This window comes from Artibeus jamaicensis, unplaced genomic scaffold (assembly GCF_021234435.1).
Source record: "Artibeus jamaicensis isolate MK-2021 breed Jamaican fruit bat unplaced genomic scaffold, CSHL_Jam_final contig_519, whole genome shotgun sequence".
NCBI lineage: Eukaryota > Metazoa > Chordata > Mammalia > Chiroptera > Phyllostomidae > Artibeus > Artibeus jamaicensis.
In genome coordinates this window covers 25,151,069-25,174,383 of record NW_026521871.1, presented here as the reverse complement: position 1 = coordinate 25,174,383, position 23,315 = coordinate 25,151,069, and the positions used below count along the sequence as shown (strand labels likewise).

General features: G+C 42.6%; 1 protein-coding gene across 2 annotated transcripts; it reads left to right on the top strand.

The window, feature by feature from the left end:
• The first annotated feature begins 1,641 nt into the window (after positions 1-1,641).
• On the top strand, positions 1,642-23,262 carry CLDN18 (claudin 18). Of its 2 annotated transcripts, none has more exons than XM_037139439.2 (5): positions 1,642-1,934; positions 16,087-16,251; positions 16,860-16,977; positions 19,985-20,095; positions 21,047-23,262. In XM_037139439.2, the coding sequence occupies exons 1-5, from the start codon at positions 1,715-1,717 to the stop codon at positions 21,216-21,218; spliced, it is 786 nt and encodes a 261-aa protein (XP_036995334.2). In that variant the 5' UTR covers positions 1,642-1,714; the 3' UTR covers positions 21,219-23,262. The 2 variants fall into 2 exon arrangements, with proteins under 2 accessions (XP_036995334.2, XP_036995335.1); XM_037139440.2 differs by lacking the exon at positions 1,642-1,934 and adding an exon at positions 7,167-7,388.
• Positions 23,263-23,315: the final 53 nt, after the last annotated feature.

The following is a 23,315-nucleotide window of genomic DNA, read 5'->3' as shown; positions in this document are numbered from 1 at the left end:
ACCCCCCTACATCAATCACCACACTGTTGATTCATCTCTATAATTATAATACATAATGCAATGTAAATGCTATGTAAGTATTTGTTATACTGTATTGTTTAGGGAATAATGACAGAAAACATTTGTATATGTTTAGTACAGACACTACCATCATAGGCCTAATTACATAGCACACATCAACAACGATGTAACTATTTTTTCTGAATATTTTCCACCTGAGATTAATTGAATCTGTAGATTTGGGATCTGCAGATATGGAGGGCCAACTGTATTTGCTATTATTATTGGAGTATATTGCTAAGCATTTCATGTGCATAATCACATTTAGTTCACAAAACAATCAGGAAGAAAAATGATTATCTCGTTGTAGAGGTGAAGACAATGAGGCTCAGAGAGGTTAAGTGATTTAGCTGTTGTCCCGCACAGCTAGTCAGCAGTGGAGTGAGATTGAACCCAGGCTGTGTAGCTCCAGAGCCCAGCGGCCTTCCTGTTGCTTACCTTTGCTGCCTGCCCCCTCCATGGTCTCTCTGCTAAAGGCAGAGTCGATGCCACAAAAACTGCAGACAGGCTGACTATGTTAACTCTTTGGTTCCATCATTATAAGTGCAGTTGATTATTTGCAAATCCAAATTTTCAAATTTACCTTGTCACTAAAATTCATTTTAACCCCAAAATCAATACTCAAAACATGTCCTCAGTTATTATTGGACGTGTGCACGTGCAGAGGACAAAGAATTTGAGCTGCCAGAGGTGCATGTTCTCACCTGAGGTGGAACTAGGCAAAGCTCCACCCTCTTGCTTCAGCTCTTCTACTATAATCAAGTGTCCTTCTCACAGTATATTTGGTGCCATGTTTTTCACATTTTTGTGAAATAAATCTGTTTAAAGTGCTGAAGTGCTGTCTAGTGTTTTCAAGCACACAAAAAAAAAGCTACTATGCACCTTACAGAGAAAAGCTTGCATTAAATGAGCTTCGTTCAGGCATGAGTTAAAGTTAGGTTGGCAACTAGTTTAGTATTAATGAATCAACACTAAATATTAAATTGGGTATCTTTAAACAGAAACATACATAAAACAAGATTATTTATTGATTGGTTGATGAAAATGTGACCAGAGGCTCACAGAAAATTAACCTTGTATTTCCCCTAGGGGCAATGAGTCAGCATTTGCTAATTTAGTGTTCCTGGTGACTCTATAGAACATAACTACCATGGTTAACGAGAATCACTGTACTTCATCCTGCCTCATAATTAGCGTTGCCTAGGTTTTTTCATTAAAGCAGCAGTGGCACCTTGGAAGGGCCACAGAATGAAGCCCTTTATCTCCAAGTATTTTGTGGCTTAGCACCTGGAGGCCCTGCTTGGCCAAGCTGCTGGGTCTTTCAGGCAGTGCCCTCTGCACCGGCTTTACCCTCTAGAGAGGGGAACCTGACTAATCAGGAAAGAAACTCCCTCAAAAGGTAAACAGTGAGGAGAGTGTACACATGGTGGAAAACAAATGGGTCTTGGTACCGTGTTGTAGAAATTATCTCACACAGGTAGATAAAGGAGTGGGTGAGCCCAGGTGGCACTGTTGAGTCTCCCCCTCCATTTCACGGCCCATTTGTGACGTAGGCACCAGCCTTTGAGAGAAAATTCTATCCCTACATTCAACACTCTCAGAACTGGGCTGTCCCTCTCTAGTGTGGTGCTCTGTGTCAACGCTGCACCCCACCATGGCCGTGACTGCCTGCCAGGGCTTGGGATTTGTAGTTTCACTGATTGGGACTGCCGGTGCCATTGCCGCCACCTGCATGGACCAGTGGAGTACCCAGGATTTGTACAACAACCCAGTGACAGCTGTATTCAACTACCAAGGGCTATGGCGCTCCTGTGTCCGAGAGAGCTCCGGCTTCACTGAGTGCCGAGGTTACTTCACCCTGCTGGGGCTGCCAGGTAAGGGCTGGTAACTGGCAGACCGGGGAGGGACACTGGGCCTCTGCCTGAGGCACCACAGAGGGACCTGCTGGGGAAGGAAGAGCAACAGCTCCCACCACCAGGGTAAAAACAGGCCCACAGAAACCTTAGGGAGAAGAGCTTTCTGGAGATGTCAGAATTCCCATTCCCCTAACTGATGGTGCCCTATTCTTCCCAAGGGGCCTAATTTTAAAATAACTTCTGTATGAGCCATGGCATTGAGTCTCAGTAACCCACAGTAATAAGACTCAGGAGGCCTAGACTTTAGCCACTTCCTTTTCTAGCCCTAAGATTTTCCTTCCTGAATTGAGGACTGTGAATCCATCCCCAGACCCCCCCTCGTGCCTGGGCCCAGCTTCCAGCAAAGCCTAAGCACATAGCAGCAGCAGAAATGGGGCAGAGGAAAGGGCCAGCGAAAAATAACTGAGTGCTATGTCTCTCCGTGGTGAGCTACATGGAGTCTTCCTCTGTGGCTCCTGGTTCCTGACCTCCAGAAAATATTAGCCACGTGGAACAGGACCCTGGGCTCCCCCCCGCATAGAGGCCTCTGTGGCGAGTGAACTCTGCCAGGCAGGCAAAGGTGTGTGGACTGGGACATCCACCTCCCCAGACTGGTGTACTAACTACACAAGGGTTGTGCACTTGTTTGCTTAATAGACTAGTCATTTTTACTTGAAGAAAAACTCAAGTCTCAAAAGTATAAAATGTTGAAAGTGTCTTTCCCTCAGGTAACAGAGTAAGGTGAAGTATAAACTTGTCATTTTTATTTTTTAGTTCTTTGTTTCTTCCATAAATGTATATATCAGTCTTGAGAGGGACATTGATCTAAGGTGATGTTGCAAGGAGAATTAGAAATACCAAATTGGGCTTTCCCCACCAGACACTCGCCATTTGACTGTAAGGTCAAGACTTAGATACTCACACAAGGTGACGAGTGAAGGCATCAGTCACACAGCGTTTCATCTTTCTAGACATTCCACCTTATTGATGGAAAGCTCAATGCAACCTCAGGATTCTGTGGGCCTAGAACCCACCCTCAATGGGTGTAGTGAAAAAAAAAAACCCTTCAAATACTGCTGCTAGGAATAAAATTTATAGAAAAAATATCTAGTTCTACACAAAATATTTTTTAAACTTCACACCATTGACATTTTAATTCCTCTCTTAGGAATCTACCCCATAAGAGTAATCAGAAATTCTGGCAAAGAGTTGCGTGAAAAATGTTGAGCATAATATTGTTTTTCACACACAAAAAAACCCCAAAACACTGGGGTGAGGTATAAGAATAGATGCTGCTTGTTTGTTTATTTTGTTTTTTTAGATGGGTGTTAGGAGTGGGTGAGAAAGGTGAAGTGATTAAGAAGCATGAATTGGCAGTTACAAAATAGTCATGAGGCTGTAAGGTACAGCATAGAGAATATATGGTCAATAATATTGTAATAACTATGTGGTGTCAGCTGGGTACTAGACCTACTGAGGAGGTGGAAATAACTTCTTAAGTTATACAAATGTCTAACCATTATGCTGTATTCATGAAACTAATATAATATTGAATGTTAACTGTAATTTTAAAAAATAAAATAAATTTTAGAAGGAATAGATGATATTTAGATGAATAATGGTACTTCTATGTAATGGAATACTATTATGCTCATATTAAAATACTATTTTGTTCATATCAAATTAAATAATTAATATTAAATATATTTAAATGATATTTACAAAGAGTTTAATTGCACATGTATGCAATTAAGTGAAAAGAGCAAATCATCAAATGGTATAACCTCTTACTCAGGTAAAAATTATATACAGAGAAGGGCCCTGGCTGGAGTAGCTCAGTGGATTGAACATGGGCCTGTGAACCAAAAGGTCACTGGTTTGATTTCCAGTCAAGGGACATGCCTGGGTTGCAGGCCAGGTCCCCGGTAGGGGGCGTGTGAAAGGTAACCACACATTGATGTTTCTCTCCCTCTCTTTCTCCTTCCCTCTTCCCTCTCTAAACATAAATAAATACAACCTTTTAAAAATTATATTAGAGGGGGGCACGGGGGGGCTGAGAAGGGAGTAAAAGAAAGAATACTGTAGTTGAAAAATAATTTAAAAATAAATAAATACACAATGGGAAAAAAGAAAAATAAATAATAGAAGAATAAAAAAATTATATACAGAGAAGGGATAAAAAGAACATTTTCTAAATATTTTGTCTAGGATTTAAAATTATGAGTGATCTGTTAAAATTATTTCTACTTCCAAATGTTTTATCATGAGCACCAAAAGATGGAATCAGAAATTAGAGATGTACAGGGTGGGGGAAAAGTAGGTTCACAGTTGTGAGTACAGGAAACACAGAGTTTAGTCTTGTATCATTATTTATTTATTAATTATTGTATCATTTAACAAACCTACTTTTGCTCTCCCTGTACAATGTCATAATATACTTTTTAAATTAATAGATGTATTGATTTTCTTAATCATATAAAAATTTTACTCCTCCCATACTTTATTTTACATTGCCATTTGACCGCCAATTTTGCTTAATTACTACGTATGATTTTATATTTATAGTCCTAAAAAATGGTAGAGCAAAGGTGAAGAAAATGTTTTCTCCACTATCAGTGAAATAATATAAGCTCCTGGAAATTTATAATTTGAAATGGCACTGCCAGAACCATATTTAACCATGAATATAGGGGTGATTTTCCCTAAGAAGTCAGCAAAACATTTTGCTTCACTTTAAAGGTGGTTAAACAAAGTTGTACCAATTTTATTACAGTGAACACAATCAGACCATGAATTACTAGTATTTTAGAGATACATGTAATATGTTTTAACAAAATCTATTGCTGTGAAGGAGGAAGCGAGCTTTTCTCTGTGGAGCCCATTCACTCTTTGGCAGTGACAGGTGGGCAGCAACACACTCGATTCAGAGCACAGGATCTCACCGGGAAGTGAAGAATCCCATCTTCCAGATCGTTTAAAATGTGTCCATATTTATTTCACATAAAAAAGTGTGTAGACTTTCAATTTCTCTCTACTCATGTAATATTCTACCTAGGTATAGTGGCTTTAGTCTACTCTTTAAATTAGCTTTTCCTTCTTCCAAAAAAATAAAGTCTCTGTTGACATTTCAAACAAGAAACAAAGCTTAGTTCACTATACCTGAATATTTAAATTTTGCATAAAAACATTTACATAGGGAAGAGGAAGTGAAACTAGATAACTTGTAATAAAGTATTTTTTTAATTTTTTCATTATCAATTTATTATTTTGGTATTATAATCAATGTGGTGGTGGGGGATTGTTAGACAAATGTCATAAAATGAACAACTTAAAACCAAACTCTCATAGATCTCTGTATGAAGAAAAAGCCCATGTCTTGGTTGAAATAAAAGTACACTGGACTTTGTCCACAGAAACATTCCTGAATTATTCCAATATTTTCCAAACTAATTGGTCAATCTGTGTCCACCAGCAGAGACCATAGTCACTTTTTCTACTTGCCCCCTCCCCACCTTTTAGACCTGGCCTTGTAGCTCAGTTCCGGGGATACAGAGCCAACAACACTATCATCTAAGTTGTATATGACTCTGGCTTACTCTCTGCTTTTGGGTTTTCTGGCTCATGCTTCCCTCTCTACTAACCCTGACCACAGAACCTAAAGCAAGATATGTGGTTGAGGAAAGTGTTGCCTCCATTCAAATTAGGAAGGAGACTTTCCATATTTGCTTTCTGTGTTTGCTGGGAATAAAGCCGTGAGAGCAATGGCTGGGTGCACCAAAGATAACATTGAAATGTCCAGATGCTCAGCCTTGTTTCCTGGAGAACTCATACAGATTAGATATTGTGTGTGTGTGTGTGTGTGTGTGTGTGTGTGTGTGTGTGTGTTCAGGGCCTTGAAATTCAAATTTAAAGAAGCTCTAATTAAAATGTACCTGAATTGAGAGGCAAGACACACATAACCTACAGGAAGCAGCAGATCAACTAATTCTATAAAAAAAAATCAAATATGGTAGACAAAATGCAATGGCTAATTTCTGGCTAAGTCTTTCTTTTGCATGATCAAATAATTCCTGATACTTTCACCAACTGCAGTGAAAATTTTTCTGCAAAATGGAGAAGGCAAGTATGGAGATCTGAAAGGGCTCTGAAGTGTCCTAATTTAGTCCCCACATTACAAAAGAAGACATTGTGACTTTCTTAAATTCGGTAGTTTACCCCAAATTCCCCAGCACACTGCATGGTTTGTACAAGGTCAGGAGCAGATCCTAGGTCTGTCAGTAACCCGGCAGGGTCTTTGGTCCAGCCAACCTGGGTTCTTCTTCTGGCCTTAGTGGAACCTTCTGTGACTGCAACATGGTCCTCATGTGGTTCTGTGGCACCAGTGAAAGGGTGAGAAGGAGGTCAGCAGGATGCCTCCCATCTTTTCATCCCACTTCTAATACCTGTGGACCAAGAGCATATCTCTAGGATCTGGCTTCTTGTTCTGAAAAGTGGGGACAACTTAGTCTGCCCTTAGCTCTCCATGTGGAAACAGAAAGAGCACAAGAGAGGAAGTTGAGGTAGGAGCTCCACTTTTGCCAATTTAAAGCATCCATGGTTCAAGGTGTCTGAACAAGTTCCTTAATATATTTGTTCCTCACTTGACTCAACCTCCCAAAAAATATATGGGGGAGAATATAACACCCACTCTATTCATTTCTATAATATTAAAATAGAAAGATATGAATGAAAACTTGTTAATAGTTATAAAAAGAAAATGTGGAAATCTTGTTTAACATGGAGGTTCCTGGGGCCATTTTTTAAAAGTGAGGTCAGCCAAAGGGGTTTTCCAAGATGAACAGGGCCTCACAGAAGAGCTGTGGAGGTTCTCCTCTGTGATGGACACTTCAGCTTTTCCCCAGATGGTGGCGTGCTCCAGACAGAGCCAGAGGGTGTCCACTCAGCCCGCTTTGTGCTCACACCAGCTGGGCCTGCGTAGATCAGCAAGACAAGTGCCTCTTGGAGCCGCTTCCCTAACAAATGAAAAATTAATGCCCTTGAACCAAGAGTGAAACTGAACTATCTAAGGAAAACACTGTGAGCAAACACCAAGAGCTGAGAGAAACCATCTGATTAAGCGGCTCCCCTCAGGAGCACCGTAGGACCACACCTTCCACAGGAGGAAGGTGGCAGCTTGTGCCAAGGCGGCAGCCAGAGTGCCAGAGGCAAAAGCCATGTCCACCACCACATACCAAGTGGTGGGCTTCCTCTTGTCCATCCTGGGCCTGATGGGCTGCATCGCTGCCACGGGGATGGACACATGGAGCACCCAAGACCTGTACGACAACCCTGTCACCTCCGTGTTCCAGTATGAAGGGCTCTGGCAGAGCTGCGTGAGGCAAAGCTCAGGGTTCACTGAATGCCGGCCCTACTTCACCATCTTGGGCCTTCCAGGTAGGCACTGAGCAATACCCAGGGCCCCCACCAGGTGAGAGCAGGAAGGGGCTATGAGCTGGCCCTGCAGCCAGAAGGACCTCGGAAATTACCGCTGGGACTGAGTCATGCTTCTATCTCTGGGTGTGACCCTTGCAGGATTGGTTCAAAATGCAAGGTGTGAATAAGAAGAGTTGGTCCCAAGTCAGAAAGGGCAATATACATAGGGAAGAAAATCAGAGAATTCAGATCAAGTCAAAAGAACTGGATGTGAGGAAGCAGGTCATGAAAAGAATGGGTCTATTGTAAAGGCATGCTCATGATTCTAGAATAGACCAATGTTCCTCAAGGAGAAAATTAACTGTGTGCATGTATGTGCATGGAACTTGCTCCTGCCTGCACATATGTGGGTATAAGGTGGTAGAATGGTGAATATTTTCTTAGGGCTTAGCAAGTTTTTTGAGAGCTAGTTTTATTTAATTTTCAATTCAATTCAATTTTTTGTTGAAAAGTTGGATCTCTGTAGGTGCTAAAAAATATTGCCATTAAATTATATTCTTTTTCTGCATTTGTGGTGAGAAGCTCTGGTAGGCACTCCTAAAAAAACAATGCATGTCAGATATAATTATAGAATTATAATCATATTATAATAATGTTAGAATATAAATATAATGATAAAAGTTACATTCTTTCACTCCTGAAGATGAACTAAATATGCATCATAGGAACTTTGCGTTCTGGCTATTATGGGAGCTCTACTTGTGTTTAAAAAAAAAAAAGAAGAAAGTAAAGAAAAGAGAAAATAAAACAGTGGCTCCAAGGAGTGTCCAGGGTGAGTTTGGTAAGGAAAGGAAAATAGTGTTTGGTTTTGCCTCTCTGAAACAAATGCCTTGTGAACAGATAGATGGAAACAAATTTGCGTGACACTGTTAAGAGCCTGTGAAGTCCTTGAAACTGAATTGTGAAAGGCAATTTATATTATCAGGACAAAATAGAAGATGGGAAACAGAATAGAAAAATTGGATTATTTACCCCATATTTTGGAAGCCACTCATATTGCAGGACCAGCAGGGCCACAGACTAGACAAAACACCTGCTTAGAGAAGGAGAGGAGGAAGAACCTGGCCAGAGACAAGAAAGAAATCCAGTGAAGGAGGGATTGTGCTGTAGTGTAAGGGGAGAGATTAGAAGGAAGGAGGAGATGGATTGTTGAATTGCTGGCTACACTTAATTTTAACATTTAAATGGAAAAAAAAAGATTGACCTCATATCCAAATTTAAGGCATGACATCCCATGACTTCATGCTCAATAACCTCTTCAAAGAGCCTCACCACTCATTATCGATGTCTTGATCATTCTTTATCTTTCCATGTGTGGAGCTCCCAGATATTTCTGCTCTCTGAAATGGCCAAGCCTCATTGCTACCAATCTCATTTGTCTTTTCTATTTTACCAGGGGAAACTCTCCTCCTCTACCCCTTGACATCTCTACTCTCTGAAGAACAAGATCCCCTCCTTCCCTCCTGTCCAAGGCCGGTCTCCACCAGGGCTCTGTAGGCCCCCCACCATCCTGTCTGGTCACCCGGATGACCAGCCCTCTCCTTCTTGCCTCTTTCATCTCTCCTCCTCACTTATGCTTATATCCGCCTTTCCTTGAAAATCTTGATTCTGGTCATTATCAAGTTCTGTTTCTCCCTGGATCACTGACTACCAAATTAAAGGGCTAAATTTGTCTACCACCTCTCACTCTCAACCTTTCTGAATCTGGTTTCCATCCTTCACCTCTTTAGAGTATTTACTCTTTTGATGGTGGCACAAGGTTGGGCAGAATCTTCCAATCAACAACTTCCAGTCCTCAGTTCTTATCTCCCTAGATATTTCAAAAACCCAAACAGCTCTCATGGTTCCCTATTCCCAGCTTAATCAGGTGCATACATAATAGCCTTATAGCCAGACCCTCCTAAATCCCTTACTTACCTTCCCTGGCCTATCTCTTTGTACTCCCCTGCCCCAAGCCTTCTCCCTGTCCATTTACTATACTCTGGGCTCTGTCCTGGATACCCATTGCTCCAACTGCCCAAATGCCCCCCTCTACCACCCCAACTGTCATCTCCACAAATCTTCCCATTGCAAGGTCCAGCTCAAATATCACCCCTTCCCTGAAGCCTCCTCACATCTCTGTTGAACAGGATCCTACAAATTTTTGTACCAAACCCAGAGCACTCTGATAGCATTGAGCATATACCCTGCTCCTGACTCTGTTCACAAATCTGAAAAGCTGAGGAGCTCCAGGCAGCTATCAGAAAGATGTACCCCACCCTTGACTATCTGGATCAAGCCACCTACACTGCCCACCTATCACCTAGCTCTCCTGTTCATTGCTAGCCAATCCTGAGCCTGTTTTCCCTGATCTTCCTGGCTCTTTGGTCCAAGCCTTTCTTTTCCTTTTTTTCTCAGATCTTCTTTCCCTATTGTCCTACACACTCCTTCACCCATGGCTCTTTCTCTCTCTTTTTTTTTAGTACATTTTATTGATTATGCTATTACATTTGTCCCATTTTTATCTCCCCTTTATTCCCCTCTGCCCTGCACTCCCTCTCCCACCAGTGTACCCCACCTTAGTTCATGTTCATGAGTGGTACATATAAGTTCTTTGGCTTCTACATTTCCTATACTATTCTTAACCTCCCCCTATTTTCTACCTAGCATTTGTTGTTCTTGTTCCCTGTACATTTCCCCCATTCCCCTCTCCCCTTCCCCACTGATAACCTGCCATGTGATCTCCATTTCTGATTCTGTTCCTGTTCTATTTGTTTTGTTTGTTTGTTTGTTTTAGGTTAAGTTGTTGATAGTTGTGAGTTTGTTGTCATTTTACTGTTCATATTTTTTATCTTCTTTTTTGTAGATAAGTCCCTTCATCATTTCATATAATAAGGGCTAGGTGATGATGAATTCCTCTAACTTGACCTTATCTGGGAAGCACTTTATCTGCCCTTCTATTCTAAATGATAGCTTTGCTAGATAGAGTAAGCTTGGATTTAGGTCCTTGCCTTTCATGACTTTGAATGCTTTCTAGGTTCTTCTTGCCTGCAAGGTTTCTTTTGAGAAATCAGCTGATAGTCTTATGGGAACTTTTTTGTAGGTAACTGTCTCCTTTACTCTTGCTGCTTTTAAGATTCTTTCTTTGTCTTTCATCCTGGGTAATGTAATTATGTGCCTTAGTGTGTGCTTCCTTGGGTCCAACTTCTTTGGGACTTTCTGAGCTTCCTAGACTTCCTAAAGTCTATTCCTTTTGCTAGATTGGGGAAGTTCTTCATTATTTGTTCAAATAAGTAGTCAGTTTCTTGCTCTTCCTGTTCTCCTTCTGGCACCCCTAAGATTCAGACATTGGAATGTTTAAAGTTGTCCCAGAGGTTCCTACGCCTCTCCTCATTTTTTTGAATTCTTGTTTCTTTATTCTGTTCCAGCTGAATGTTTATTTCTTTTTTCTCATCCAAGTTGTTGATTTCAGTCCCAGTTTCCTTCCCTTCACTGTTGTTTCCCTGTATATTTTTCTTCATTTCACTTTGCATAGCCTTCACTTCTTCCTCTATTTTCTTCAATCATATCTGTGAGCATCCTGATTACCATATTTTGAATGCTGCTTATGATAGGTTGACTATCTCTTCATTGTTTAGTTCTATTTTTATTTTTTTTTAATCTCTTCTTTCATTTGGGAGATATTTCTTTGTCTTGGCACAGCTTTTACATTGTAAGGGTCAGAGCCTTAGGTATTGGCCGGGGCAGGGCAACCCATACTGCTGCATTGTGATGCTGTATATGGGTTGGGGAAGGGTCAGAAAGGGAATAATGCTGCTTGCCCAGCTTTCAGCCAGCTTTCAGTTATTTTCCCCACTACCCACAAGTAAACTGGGCTCTTCTGGTGCTGATTCCTGGGTAGGTGGTTTTGTGGGTTTGTGTACATTCTAGGACTCTGTGGATCTCTCCAATGAACTCTCCTGTGAGGCTGGGAGTTTCTCCTGCTCCTGCAAGCCCCATGAGTTTTTACAGCCAGAGGTTTTGAGGCTTTCTTTTCCCATGCTGGAATTCTGGGTTGCATGGTCTTTCTTGCTCCCCAGTTGTTCCTCCCAGTTTATCCACATGCAAATGTGGAATGCCTGATCCTCTAGCTGCAGCCTTGCTGTGTGTCCTTTCTGCCCTGGCTGCCTGTCTCTACCCTTCCTACCAGTCTGAATGAATTTTTCTTCTTTAACTCCTTGATTGTCAGCCTTCCATACAGTTTAATTTTCTATCATTTCTGGGGGGGGGGGGTATTTGTTTTTAAATTTGTTGTTCTTCTTTTGATTGTGCAAGAAGGCAAAGTGTATCTACCTATGCCTCCATCTTGGCTGGAAGTGACCCAGGGCTTTTTCAAATCTTCAACCATTCATTACTGTGTGAGAGGATCCAGGTTTGCACATAGTACAAGTCAAAGTCATGTGGGGTTAGAGAGAGGTAACTTCTTTTTAGAGAAGGGAAGGGAACTGATATTTACAAGGCCACCTTACTTCTATGCTGATGCTGAGTAGCATCTAATCCTCACAATAGCTCTATCCCACTCCAGAGTTTAGAAAACTAGGCTTCAATGAGGTTAAATGACTTTCCTAACAATTTACATCATTGGCATCACATCATTCTGTAGGATTTCTTAAGATACAAGGACCTCCATATTAGTTTCCTGAGATCTATGGAAAATCTAGGCCTTCCACCTTGTTCTCAAGGGCCTTACCTCTGAGGTCTGACCTCAGACTTGCCTCCTCTGGGCTCCTCTCCTTTGGATTCCTCCACCAGCTAGCTCTTCCTGCCTCCAGTCTGAGGCCAAGCTCTATCCAAAGGTATGGGTCATCTCCCCTCCCTACCCCACCTCTATCAAAGGCCTTTGGTTCCTGATGACTTGCTGTCTCATCATCCCCACCCCTATCACCCAGCCATCTCAGTGATATCAGCCATTGGAAACTCTTTCCTCTCAACTCCCCACCCTAGCACCTCCTCCTGAGCCCCCTCAAGGTCTGTTTTTCCAAATCATTTCTTGCAATTTTATGTGTGGGAATTAACTGTAAGAGTGTGAGATGGGATAGGTGGAGGATGGGAAAGGGAGAAAAATTTGGAGAACTGTAATAAAAGAACAATTTAAAAAATCTTTACAAATATAAATACTCAAATGAAAATCTCTAGGGTTGGAGCCAAAACATTAATATTTCTTGAAAAGTTTCCCCAGGAGATGTTGAGGTGCAGCCTGGGTTGGAAACTACACCTGAGATCAATTTGCCTGTCACTTCATTTCAGGAGAATAAGAAATTTTGCAACAGGGAAAGAACACTGAGTCCCATTTTTCTGTTCGTTTCTGTCAACCCTGAATCCTGCCCACCCTTCATGTCTGATAATGACTCATTGTTTATTGGAAAGAATGCTGTAGTCACACCTTTGGTGCAGGGAATGAGTCTTTAGAGCCCATTGACTCACCTGTTATCAGCTGATAAGCCTATGTCTCTTGCTCAGAGTATTAGATAAGAGACAGAATAGCTAAAAGAAAAACTTACCTCCATTAGGAGTAGTTTCTCTGGTTACCAGTATATGGAAAAGGATTAGAACCCAAGGTCATAAAATCTTCTACCTGGAACGGAGGTTCAGGTCACCACCATGTATCTCCATGGTCATTACTAGACATAGGGAGATTATAGCAATGGGTGGTGGAAAACATTTTCTCCTACTTCCTGGCATTTGTCTCCATTACAACTTGGGTTCTCAGAAGAACCTCCCAAGGGGTCCCTCAAAGCAAGGAAGACCTTGGTTCCTCCATCCAGGCTGAATTGTGGCTCTGATAATGGCCCCACAAGGTATAAACACTGTTGTGTTTTTTTCAACTGCAGGCTAAAAAAAAGAGGTAGGAGTAAGCTAGAAGGAGATGCCAAATATGAGAAGGAGCTCAATGTCAGGGTGGACCCCTGGTTCAAAGAAGGTGTCACTGCCCATCAGAAATCCAGAGGTCAAGAAAGAGCAGGAAAGAAATGAAGACTTCTCATGCAAACCTGACTAGCAGAGGAAAGAGCCTAAGTCAAGGCTGGCTGGGACAAACTGGCCAGGGTTCCAGTACCTGGGGGCTCCTATGGCACACCAGCACAACTCTTCACATCAGGCAAGCTCACAGTGCTGTCACCTCCCACCTGCCAGCATTACCACCCTTCCCATGTACCTCCTACAGAATCAGCAAAGGGTTTTGCAGAGTATTTGAGCTTTAAAATACTGATAAATGAATGAGTGACTTCATGGATGAGCATATGAGTGTGTTGTTTGACTATGAAAGTACACCAACATGTGCTGGATGAATATAGAAAGATGCAAATGAATATGCAAGTAGGTGACACATGCCTGCATTTGCCAATGAGGGAATGAGTGGGTGTTTGTTCCCAGTATCTTACAGCCCAGCAAAACCCATCAGGTAAGGCTTGGGAGGTCGCAGGTGACAGACACACTGGAGCTTTCCTATATTCGGAATGGATTCAAGGGCCACTCCAGGGCTCTTGTGAGTTCTCTTTGCCTTAGTGGGGGTCATCATGGCTCTACTATCAGAATTCAGTTTCAAGTCCAAGATGACACTGTTATCAGTATTTCCAGGAATGGTCAGATTGGAGGACCGATCAACCCCATAAACCAACACATTTCTGGAAATATGGTTGCTAATAGGACCAAGACTGATAATGGCTGCTTATAGAATTCTCTTCCCAGGAGAGAAGCAAAGATAAAATCAGAAGTTAATTTAGAGAAAAGAGAATCAGAACCTAATGAGTAGAGGTCAGTGGCACAAGCCTAGAGTAGCTGGATACCATCATCTCTATACAGGGAGATACCTGGGGGAAAAATAGCCTCCATTCCTCAGACACCGAAGAAGGCTTCTTCATGAATTCCACATGGTCTACATATCTTTTTTCATTGTAATTCACTGATTGATTATTCTTCTATCATGATAAATTGCTTTATGATACATACCTTAGAGTGAATATTGGCCATACTTGAGATGGAAATCTTCTGAAAGAGATTGGAGAGAATTCCCTCCCAGGACTCCCTTGTCTATAGAATCACATTTATAAATAATCTCCTGAGACAGGTTATTCCTCAGATTTTTTTTGAGAATATTCCTTTACATATTCTTAGCATCCATTTCAGAAGATGACATTTTATAGCCAGGTCTCCAAGTTTGGAGGATACATTCTGTTAGGAGAATACAGATCCCTGTACCTTGATGGCAGCCAGACCTCTGCTGGGTTTTCCAGGATAAGGTACCTCAAAGCAGTGCATGATGGTGAGAAAATAACTGTTTTGACAGTTCTGGGTCTGACTCCATCTCTCCTTTTCCCTTGCTCTGTGTCTTTGTGTAGGTTACTTAACCTCTGAGTCTCAATTTTTTTCAATTATAAAATAGGGGTAATAATATTACTTACATTGCAGGGCATTGGGTGTGGATTAAATTTTTTAATGTCTGGAAAAGCTCTTAACAACTTCCCATCAAAAGCAGAATTGCTATGACAACTAGAATAGGGTGTAACTTTCTCTTTTTTAGTACTTTCTATAAATATTTTTTATTTAGTTATTTTTCAAGTACAGTTTTCTGTCTATTTCTCCCATCCCAGCCCACCCCGCCCCATGCTCCCCACCTCCCTCCCATTTACGGTGTGTCTTTCTGCTTTGTGTCACACAGTTCTTCAGTCCTACTCTACTGCAACTCCTCGTGCTAGGGCTCATTTGTCTTCCTTTTGTAAGATTTAGTATGCTTGCAGCGGATATGGTCACTGACTGTCTTTCCCCACTTCAGTGGAAGCTCTATGAGGGCAAAGATCATGTCTGCCCTGTTAATTACTGTCACCCCATGCCTACTCATGGGGCTCAGTAGAAAACTGTGGAGATCAGTCAATGCACTTTAAGGGCACCTTAGAAAAACCACCTTGGATGTGTTTGGAGGGGATGTCACTACAGGAGAATCCCAGCAGGCCCTACAGCTTCCACTGACTGCTGGAAAGGAAACTCCTGGTAAACCATGGTCATGTTGAAAACCTGAGATCGATATAGTGTTGTTTATATGTACCCAAAACCTACAGCTCACCATGACCTTAGTAGTCCCTTTGGAAGGAGGCAAAAATATAGTACCCTTGTTAAATCACTTAGTGACCTTGCTTCATTTTTTGCTATAAATGAATACTGGGTTTTCCTAAACTGGACACAACTATAAAAACATTGAGAATATGTGGAAAGACTAGGGAAGCAGATGTTTGGGTTAGAAGTCAAAGCAACTCAGTTTTACTGTAAGATCTATCAATAATTTTTAATGTCACCTTAGTCATGCCATTACCCCTTCCTGGTTCCCAGAATATCAAGCTTTAAAATGAGTAAATGAAATAGATAAATTCCACTGGCCCTCCCAGCTGCAACTGTCCATAATTGTCTCATTCTACAGGCATTTCCATGCATGTTCTTCATCAATCAGAGGATTGCAAGTGATGGTTTTGAAATTCCCACAATTCCATCTCCCTTTTAACTAGGTTCATGTCACAGTGTATGGACTTGCTGTTTCTCAGGAGTTTGGTGCTTGTTGGTTGTGGTTACCTGGTTTTATTAAACCAGGGCCTGATCAATCACGCCGAGATGACGTTGTCTGTCTGCTTGTATCTTGCCCCTTGTCCCACAGCCATGCTGCAGGCGGTGCGAGCCTTGATGATTGTGGGCATCATCCTGGGTGCCATCAGCCTCCTGATATCCATCTTTGCCCTGAAGTGCATCCGCATTGGCAGCATGGAGGACTCTGCCAAAGCCAAAATGACACTGACCTCTGGAATCATGTTTATTATCTCAGGTAAACTAGGGCCTGGGGGTTCTGCTTGTCAAACATGCTTCTGGGAATGTCAAAGCAAAATTATTCTAGCAAAGGAAACACAGCTTCTCCCTGCCGAGTGTGGTTTGAACATAGTTCAAAGCTTTTTCTACTGAGATTCGAGATCTGAGTTTAAAGCCCAGTGACACTCTACAGAATTATCATGAGTGCTAAGGTCCCTCTTAGCTGCCACCCAAGTCCCATTACAAGAGATTTCCAACCTTAAGGTAGTCATGTGACTCAACCCTTAAAGGCATAATTTTGGTAAGATTCTAGAAAATGATTTAAGGGATGAACTCTTGACATTGTCAGAGAAACAAACCCCAAATATTTGTACTTTAACCATTGGTCCCAAAATGCATGGAAAATCTCTTTGTACACATATACAAGCCCCTCCACATTTAGAGAGAGAAAAGAGCCTACGTACCTAGCATGATGTCTAGTGCATAGTGGGAATGCAATAATCAACGCTCATAGGAATGGAATGCTCTGTGGCCTGCTCATCTAAACTTCTTTAAATATACATTGCCTCAGAAACACTGTGATCCCTTAAAAGCTGACGCCAGAGTTTTCTTTTTCTTGGTCTGCAGGTCTCTGTGTAATTGCAGGAGTGTCTGTGTTTGCCAACATGCTGGTTACTAACTTCTGGATGTCTACAGCTAACTCATACACTGGCCTCGGGGGGATGGTGCAGACTGTTCAAACCAGGTAACCTCCTAATCTGGGTCTCAGACTTCCATGGGGAATATTGTTGTAAAAATCTGATTAGACGCATATGCCTAATGTGACTGTCAATGTCTGGAACAGCAAAGATTTATCAGAGACAGCCATGCCATATTGTAAATCAACAATGATCTGTAAATTCATAACCTTCATTTCAGTGAAATATCCTTGGTGATATGAGTTGAGGCTGATCTGACATTTGCATTGAAATACAGCAACAGTTCTCGGTATTTATCTAACACTCTTACACAGGCCCCATTGTGGTAGCAATGAAAACAGGCACTATTAACTGAGGCATGCAAATGAGCATCAACCCGCATCTTTGGTCCATGATGGGAACCTGGCTAGGGACAGGTAAAAGCTTGAATAAAAATGAGCAAGATGCAGCATAAGTGCAAGATGCAGTAAAGTAACATTTCATCCTCATTTGACTTGACTCTTTCATTCATTAATTCATTCTTTCTACAAATGTATTGAGCACCTATTATGGGCTAGGAACTGTTCTGAGTGCTGGGGATAAAGACAAGTTCCCCCTTCTCACGGAAGTTATGCTGTAGCAGAGGGAGATGAAACTTCACTATAATTTGGTGTCTGAAGGAGGGCAGAACTTTTAAAAGATGGAAAAGCAATTCTAACGTGTATTTATTTAGCCACTTCAAAGGGACATTTCTCATAGCAAGAAGCAGCAGCAAAGTCCTGAAGGAAAAAGACCTTGTTCTGAAAGAGCAATATGAATATTATAGCTAAGTGACCCATCATCTATGTGGTAAATATACTTGGTATTTCTCCAGCCACACCATCATGAGATGCAGGCAGGGTACAAGGACAAGGTAAACCCATTTACTCTCTGGTTCCCTGGAACTCCTGTCCCCATTCACCTTTCTGCTTTGCTTCAAGAATGGGAAGGAAGTGATCCCTGTAGTTGCCCTAATTCACCTCCACGGTGCTCCCATGTACTCTGGGTTACAAGAGCAACTTAGAAATAAGCTGGGACATGCCCGGTGTTGGCATAGAAAGTCCCATTTCCTATAAACCTTTTCTGTCACAGGCAAATTGGAAGGGCCCACCTTGTCCAAAGTTTCTATGTGCCTAGTGTCACTGTCCCTGCCCTGAGGAGCCACCTACCACCCACCTGACACCCAGTGCTAGGTGGCCATCTCCCTCTCACACCATCTCCCTAGAACTTGCCCTTCTCCCTTGGGCGTCCACCTTCAGTCCTGAGATTGATACTGGAGGATTCTAATGGCCTCCCTGAACTTTGCCCCCATGGATGGGCAGTATTTTTTCTGTGTCTTTTTATCTTCTCTGCACAGACAGCACAGCTGCCAACAAAGACCTAGGCAGTCAATTGATGGGGTTTTGATTCTGGTGCCTTATTTAGTCCCCTCTTCCTGTCCCCCAACTCTGCCATTATCGCTTTGTGTCTGACACTGGCGGAGCCTAAGCCCTGGACCAGAGCTACAAACTGCCCTTTCCCTGTACACATCTTGCAAGGTATTAGCCTAAATGTCTCATTTTATAACCTGAATTAATTACCTACTTTCTAAAATTAAAAGTGTCTCAGGTTGGGTTACTCAGAAACGGATCATGAGAAACAGATCCTGAGAATCCATGTATGAGTGACTTATTAAGGATGGGAGACAGGGTAGGGAGTGGGCAAGCAGGATAGGAAAGGGGGATATCAGATGAAGTCTTGGACTCAGCCTGATCCCAGGAAGCTGTGGGGTCTTTCACGCTTCAGCGCCGTCAGCCTCTGTGCAGGTGGGGAAAGTGACTGCAGCAGCTGAACCAAAGCCAGAACTCCAGGGAGAGTCACAGGGACAGGATGGCACAGGCAAACGAACACAGGAGGTGGGGGGTGACACACTGAAATGGCTAAAGAAACAGAGGGGACCTGGGCAGAGCACCATTGTACCTGCTGGACAAATTTCATGTGTATTTATTTAGCCACTCAGATTTCATAATAGACACACACACTCACACACACATCGTTTTTGTTTTCACTTTCTTATAAAAAGAAAAATCAGATCTGGCAGCACTGGACCCTCATTCCTTATGGCAAGAATCTGCAGCTGAGAGGCAGCTGCCCTTTGACCAGGGCTCACACTCTCTGGTTGCCACAGTCCCCACACCACTCAAGTGCTCAACTCTGAGGTCATTTATCATCATGTCTATGGTCTCCCCCTACCCCCATATAATAGAGTTAAGAGAGTGAAATATTTCCTTCCATGCAGCCCGCGTTACTTATTTAAGTCTCTTACCCGTCCAAGGTAGGTACATAAGTTTGCTAACCTTGGTCAAGAGTGTCTAAGTTGAGGGAGAGAACCTCACTCCTCACGCACATAGGACAGTATAGTTGAATGATTAACAGTGAAAGCTTTGGTGGTAGAGTGACCTGCATGTGAATCCTGGCAATGCCATGTCCTTCCAGGTCTTTGGAAAAGTTAATTAGCCTATCGAGACTCAGTTTCCTCATCTGTAAGATGGTCCCATCAATTTAGTTCTTTATGGAGACAATATTCTCCCTGCAGGGATGGGGGCCAGGATTAATGGAGGTGGGTGAAATGAATGTTTCTTGGCCCATGGTGAGAACTCAAGGGACCAAAATTCCTTCAGAAATAATAACTCAATACTGATTCTCTCAAACCTCTCTGGTTAAATCATCATTATACTCCCCTTTGGTGACAGGGAGGGAAAGGAGACTTCCTGAGATATTTCTCTGAGATTAGAGATCTATAATTAGCCCTATGCCTCAGTGATCTAAGAAGTCCAAGAATCTCCCTGCTGTTTTGCTGGCTAACCTCAGTGCCAGTGCTGTTCTCCAGGGCTCCTGTTCACTTGCTGGTGGCCCAAAGGTGTGTGTGTTCCAGGGGCGTGGGCAGGGACAGGTGTGGAATCCAAAGGGGGAAACAGGACAGGCATGGTCTAGTGCAGTGGGTGGAACCTGGAGAGGTGAGTTGACCACATTCATAACCATCATCTCCCCACTCAGGTACACCTTTGGTTCAGCTCTGTTCGTGGGCTGGGTCGCTGGAGGCCTCACACTCATTGGGGGCGTGGTGATGTGTATCGCCTGCAGGGGCCTGGTGCCTGAAGAAAGCAAGTGAGTCTCCCCAACCCAACGCAATCAGACATTTCATCTGAGTCTATTTTAACATATAATTTGCAGCCAGGAGGATCGGTCTGGGCATATGGAATAACATTGTTGAGGATGAACTTTCTCTTTTATGAGGAACAGATAAAACAGAACAGGAATATTTCCTCCTGAGCAGATTTAGGTGTGATCCTATTTGAAGGGGACAAAAACGTCCCTGGGGTCCCTCTAGCTCCGATATTCTGTAACTCAGTGGCTCTCAGCTGGTAGCAATTCTTCCCCCAGAGAATGTTTGGCAACATGTGAAGATACTTTGATTGTTACATCTTTGGAGGCGGCAGATAGGTGATACTAACATCTAGAGTGTGGAAGCCAGGGATGTTGCTAAACATCCTACAATGCACAGGCAGGCCCACACAACAAAGAAGCATTCGTCCCAAATGCCAATAGTACTGCTGTTGAGAAACTTTGCTGTAACGCCATATATGTGCCCAGAGATGGCAGACCTGGATTGCAGGCTGGTTCTACTGCTAATTAGAGCCCTGCGACCACTAGAAAATCATTTGCCCTTTCTGGACCTCTGTTACCTCGTCCATCAACTGAGCAGATTGGAGGACAGGGCTGCACATAGACGGCTCCCAATTCTGTGATTCCTCGGCGTACCACATGCCCCTGGGCATTGTTTCTGGTTCAGCTTCACTTTAACTGATTAACAAAGGGAATTCACCAGTCAGTAACTACCAGCTTTAATACAAAGCAAGAAATTCTGCTCCACTGCAGAGGTCCAAAAACCAGTGTTCCGAAACGGAGAATGACCATGTCTCGCAGTTTGCCCAGGTGGAAGGGTTTCCTGGGCTACTGGACGTTCAGTGCTAACCCTGAGACACTCCAGGGTAAGTGAGGTGCTTTGTCCTCCTACCAAATACATCCATGGTCATGTAATGTTTCTTTTTCTTTCAGCTACAAAGCCGTGTCTTATCATGCCTCAGGCCATAACGTCGCCTACAGGACCGGAGGCTTCAAGGCTAGCACTGGCTTTGGGTCCAACACCAAAAACAAGAAGATATACGATGGGGGCGCCCACACAGAGGACGAGGGACAATCTCATCCTTCCAAGTATGACTACGTGTAGCACTCCAAGACACCTCGGCATGGGCAGAAGAAAACCCCAATTAGAGCTCACCCCCAAACGAAGAACGTTTTACCTTGATCCCTGATTGCTTTTGACTCTCCAATGAAGTTAGAAAAGCCTACATTTCACCTACGGTGAGGCCAGATGGTTTTAGCCAAATGTCTGTGTCTCTAAATGTTCCATCACAAAACAGCTGAGCTATCAGATATGATGTAGACTAAGGCTGTAGCTCACATTATGTGATCCTATGTTTCTTTTTTTTTAATATAACCTTCCTAATCTGATGATAGAATGTGGTTTGAATTCCTATTAGACACTCGAATGATTTAGATAGACTCTCCCTCCTCATCCTAACCAATATCTCATTGATTCTGTATTTCTCAACTCATCCCCCAGAACAAATCTGAAAGGGAAAAAAGAAAGTCTGTCAAAAAACATCATTTCCTGCCATTTGATTTTTGCCTCCCCTTGGCCCAACTTGGCTACTAATAAACACTGATTGAAGAGGTGATGGGGGAAATTATTTGTAATGTCTCTAGCTTATTATCCAAGTTTTCTTAGGCTGTGATCTTAAATGTTACCTGGACCAAAGTGATTTCGGGGTGAAGAAACCAAGACTTTTCATAATTTTGCAGGGGGTTGGGAGCATCTGTTAATTCCAGCAGGACTCTCCCAAGGGTTTCCTGACCTCCCCACTATGTCCCCGTTCTGTCACAGGCCAAAAGGTATCCTTAGAAGAATGAGAAGAGGATTTTTGGTACTCTAAATATATTTTGTATTCTACATAGAGCTAGAATAAATAATGTCTTAGTAAAATGATACACTGTCTCTGTGAATTCGCCTCATTCCTACACATAGAAAGAAGAAAATGAAAAACTAATTGCTTTGATGTTGTCTATATTTTCCAGTGTAAAAAGTCATACTTAAGTTCAAATTTCATAAAATGCTCATTGGTCCTAATTCCCTTTGAAGTCTCCAGGACTTGGATTATAATGATAGAGCCAATGTAACCCATGTAAAAACCAAACGGTGGAACACAACGGGTCCTTGGAAGTGAGGTGAAACTAGTTATTTTTCTGAAAAGTGATGAGCCTGAACTCATTGTTAGGTATCCAAGTGCTACATGTCCACACTCTCGAGGCCACGGGCCACTGCCAGATGACAGCAGATGTGCTTGGCACTGTGGTGACATTTGTCACTCTGAGAGCAGTTCTTGTCACTGAATTCACCTGGTGTGGTGAGACCACTGAGTGTTTAAGAACAGGAAGCTCTCTGCAGCCACGCACCTTCCCGGCGTTTACATCACTGCTGCAGAAAGCCTGACTCCTCCCAGGCCACCAGAATCCCATCCCAGCACCAGAGCCAGAACAGGCCCCCCAGAAAACTGAGGTATTTGGAGGGTGGGAGGAGGGATCTGACCACTGAATTATTGTTTGGCAGACGGAAATGTCCTCGCGCCAATAGATCACGTACAAGCGACCCCCAAGGAGATGGGTGAATATTCATAGGAATCTTAAGGCTGCACAGACTACATCTGAGGAAAGGCCAGCTCGTGGCCCATTGAACAGAAAGGAATTGTGTCGATCGAGAGAGAAAACAGTAAACTCAGAGACCCTTCTCACTGAGACAGCAATGGTTTTAGGCCCCATCAAACAGAGTACACACGGAACTCACTGTCAAAGATAGGGTAATGAAGAACACTAAAACAATTCAAGAAGAAATGTTGGGGTGAAGAAGCTGAACAATCTAGGGCTTGGAGACTGTAAAGTGTCCTCAGCAATTGAGCTGAAGGCCTGGAGGCACAGTGATCTTTCCCTCCCACCACCAGAAAGTCCCTGGTCGGGCCTGAGGCACTGAGATGTGGCTCAGTTGGGTTTTTAATGAGCACATTCTCCAGCCAACACTTAATTGTTTAAAAGTCTCCATGTAGTTAGATTGTGCTTTGTAATTATTTTTTGTTCGTGTCTCTTATTGTATATGCATTGAATATTGGCCTGCATGGATTTGTTACTTAAATATTAAAAATGCTTATGTCACATTTGAACAGCTTCTGTTCTTTGTTTCTAAGCTTCAGGAAGTGAAGGTGGGAGTCTCAGA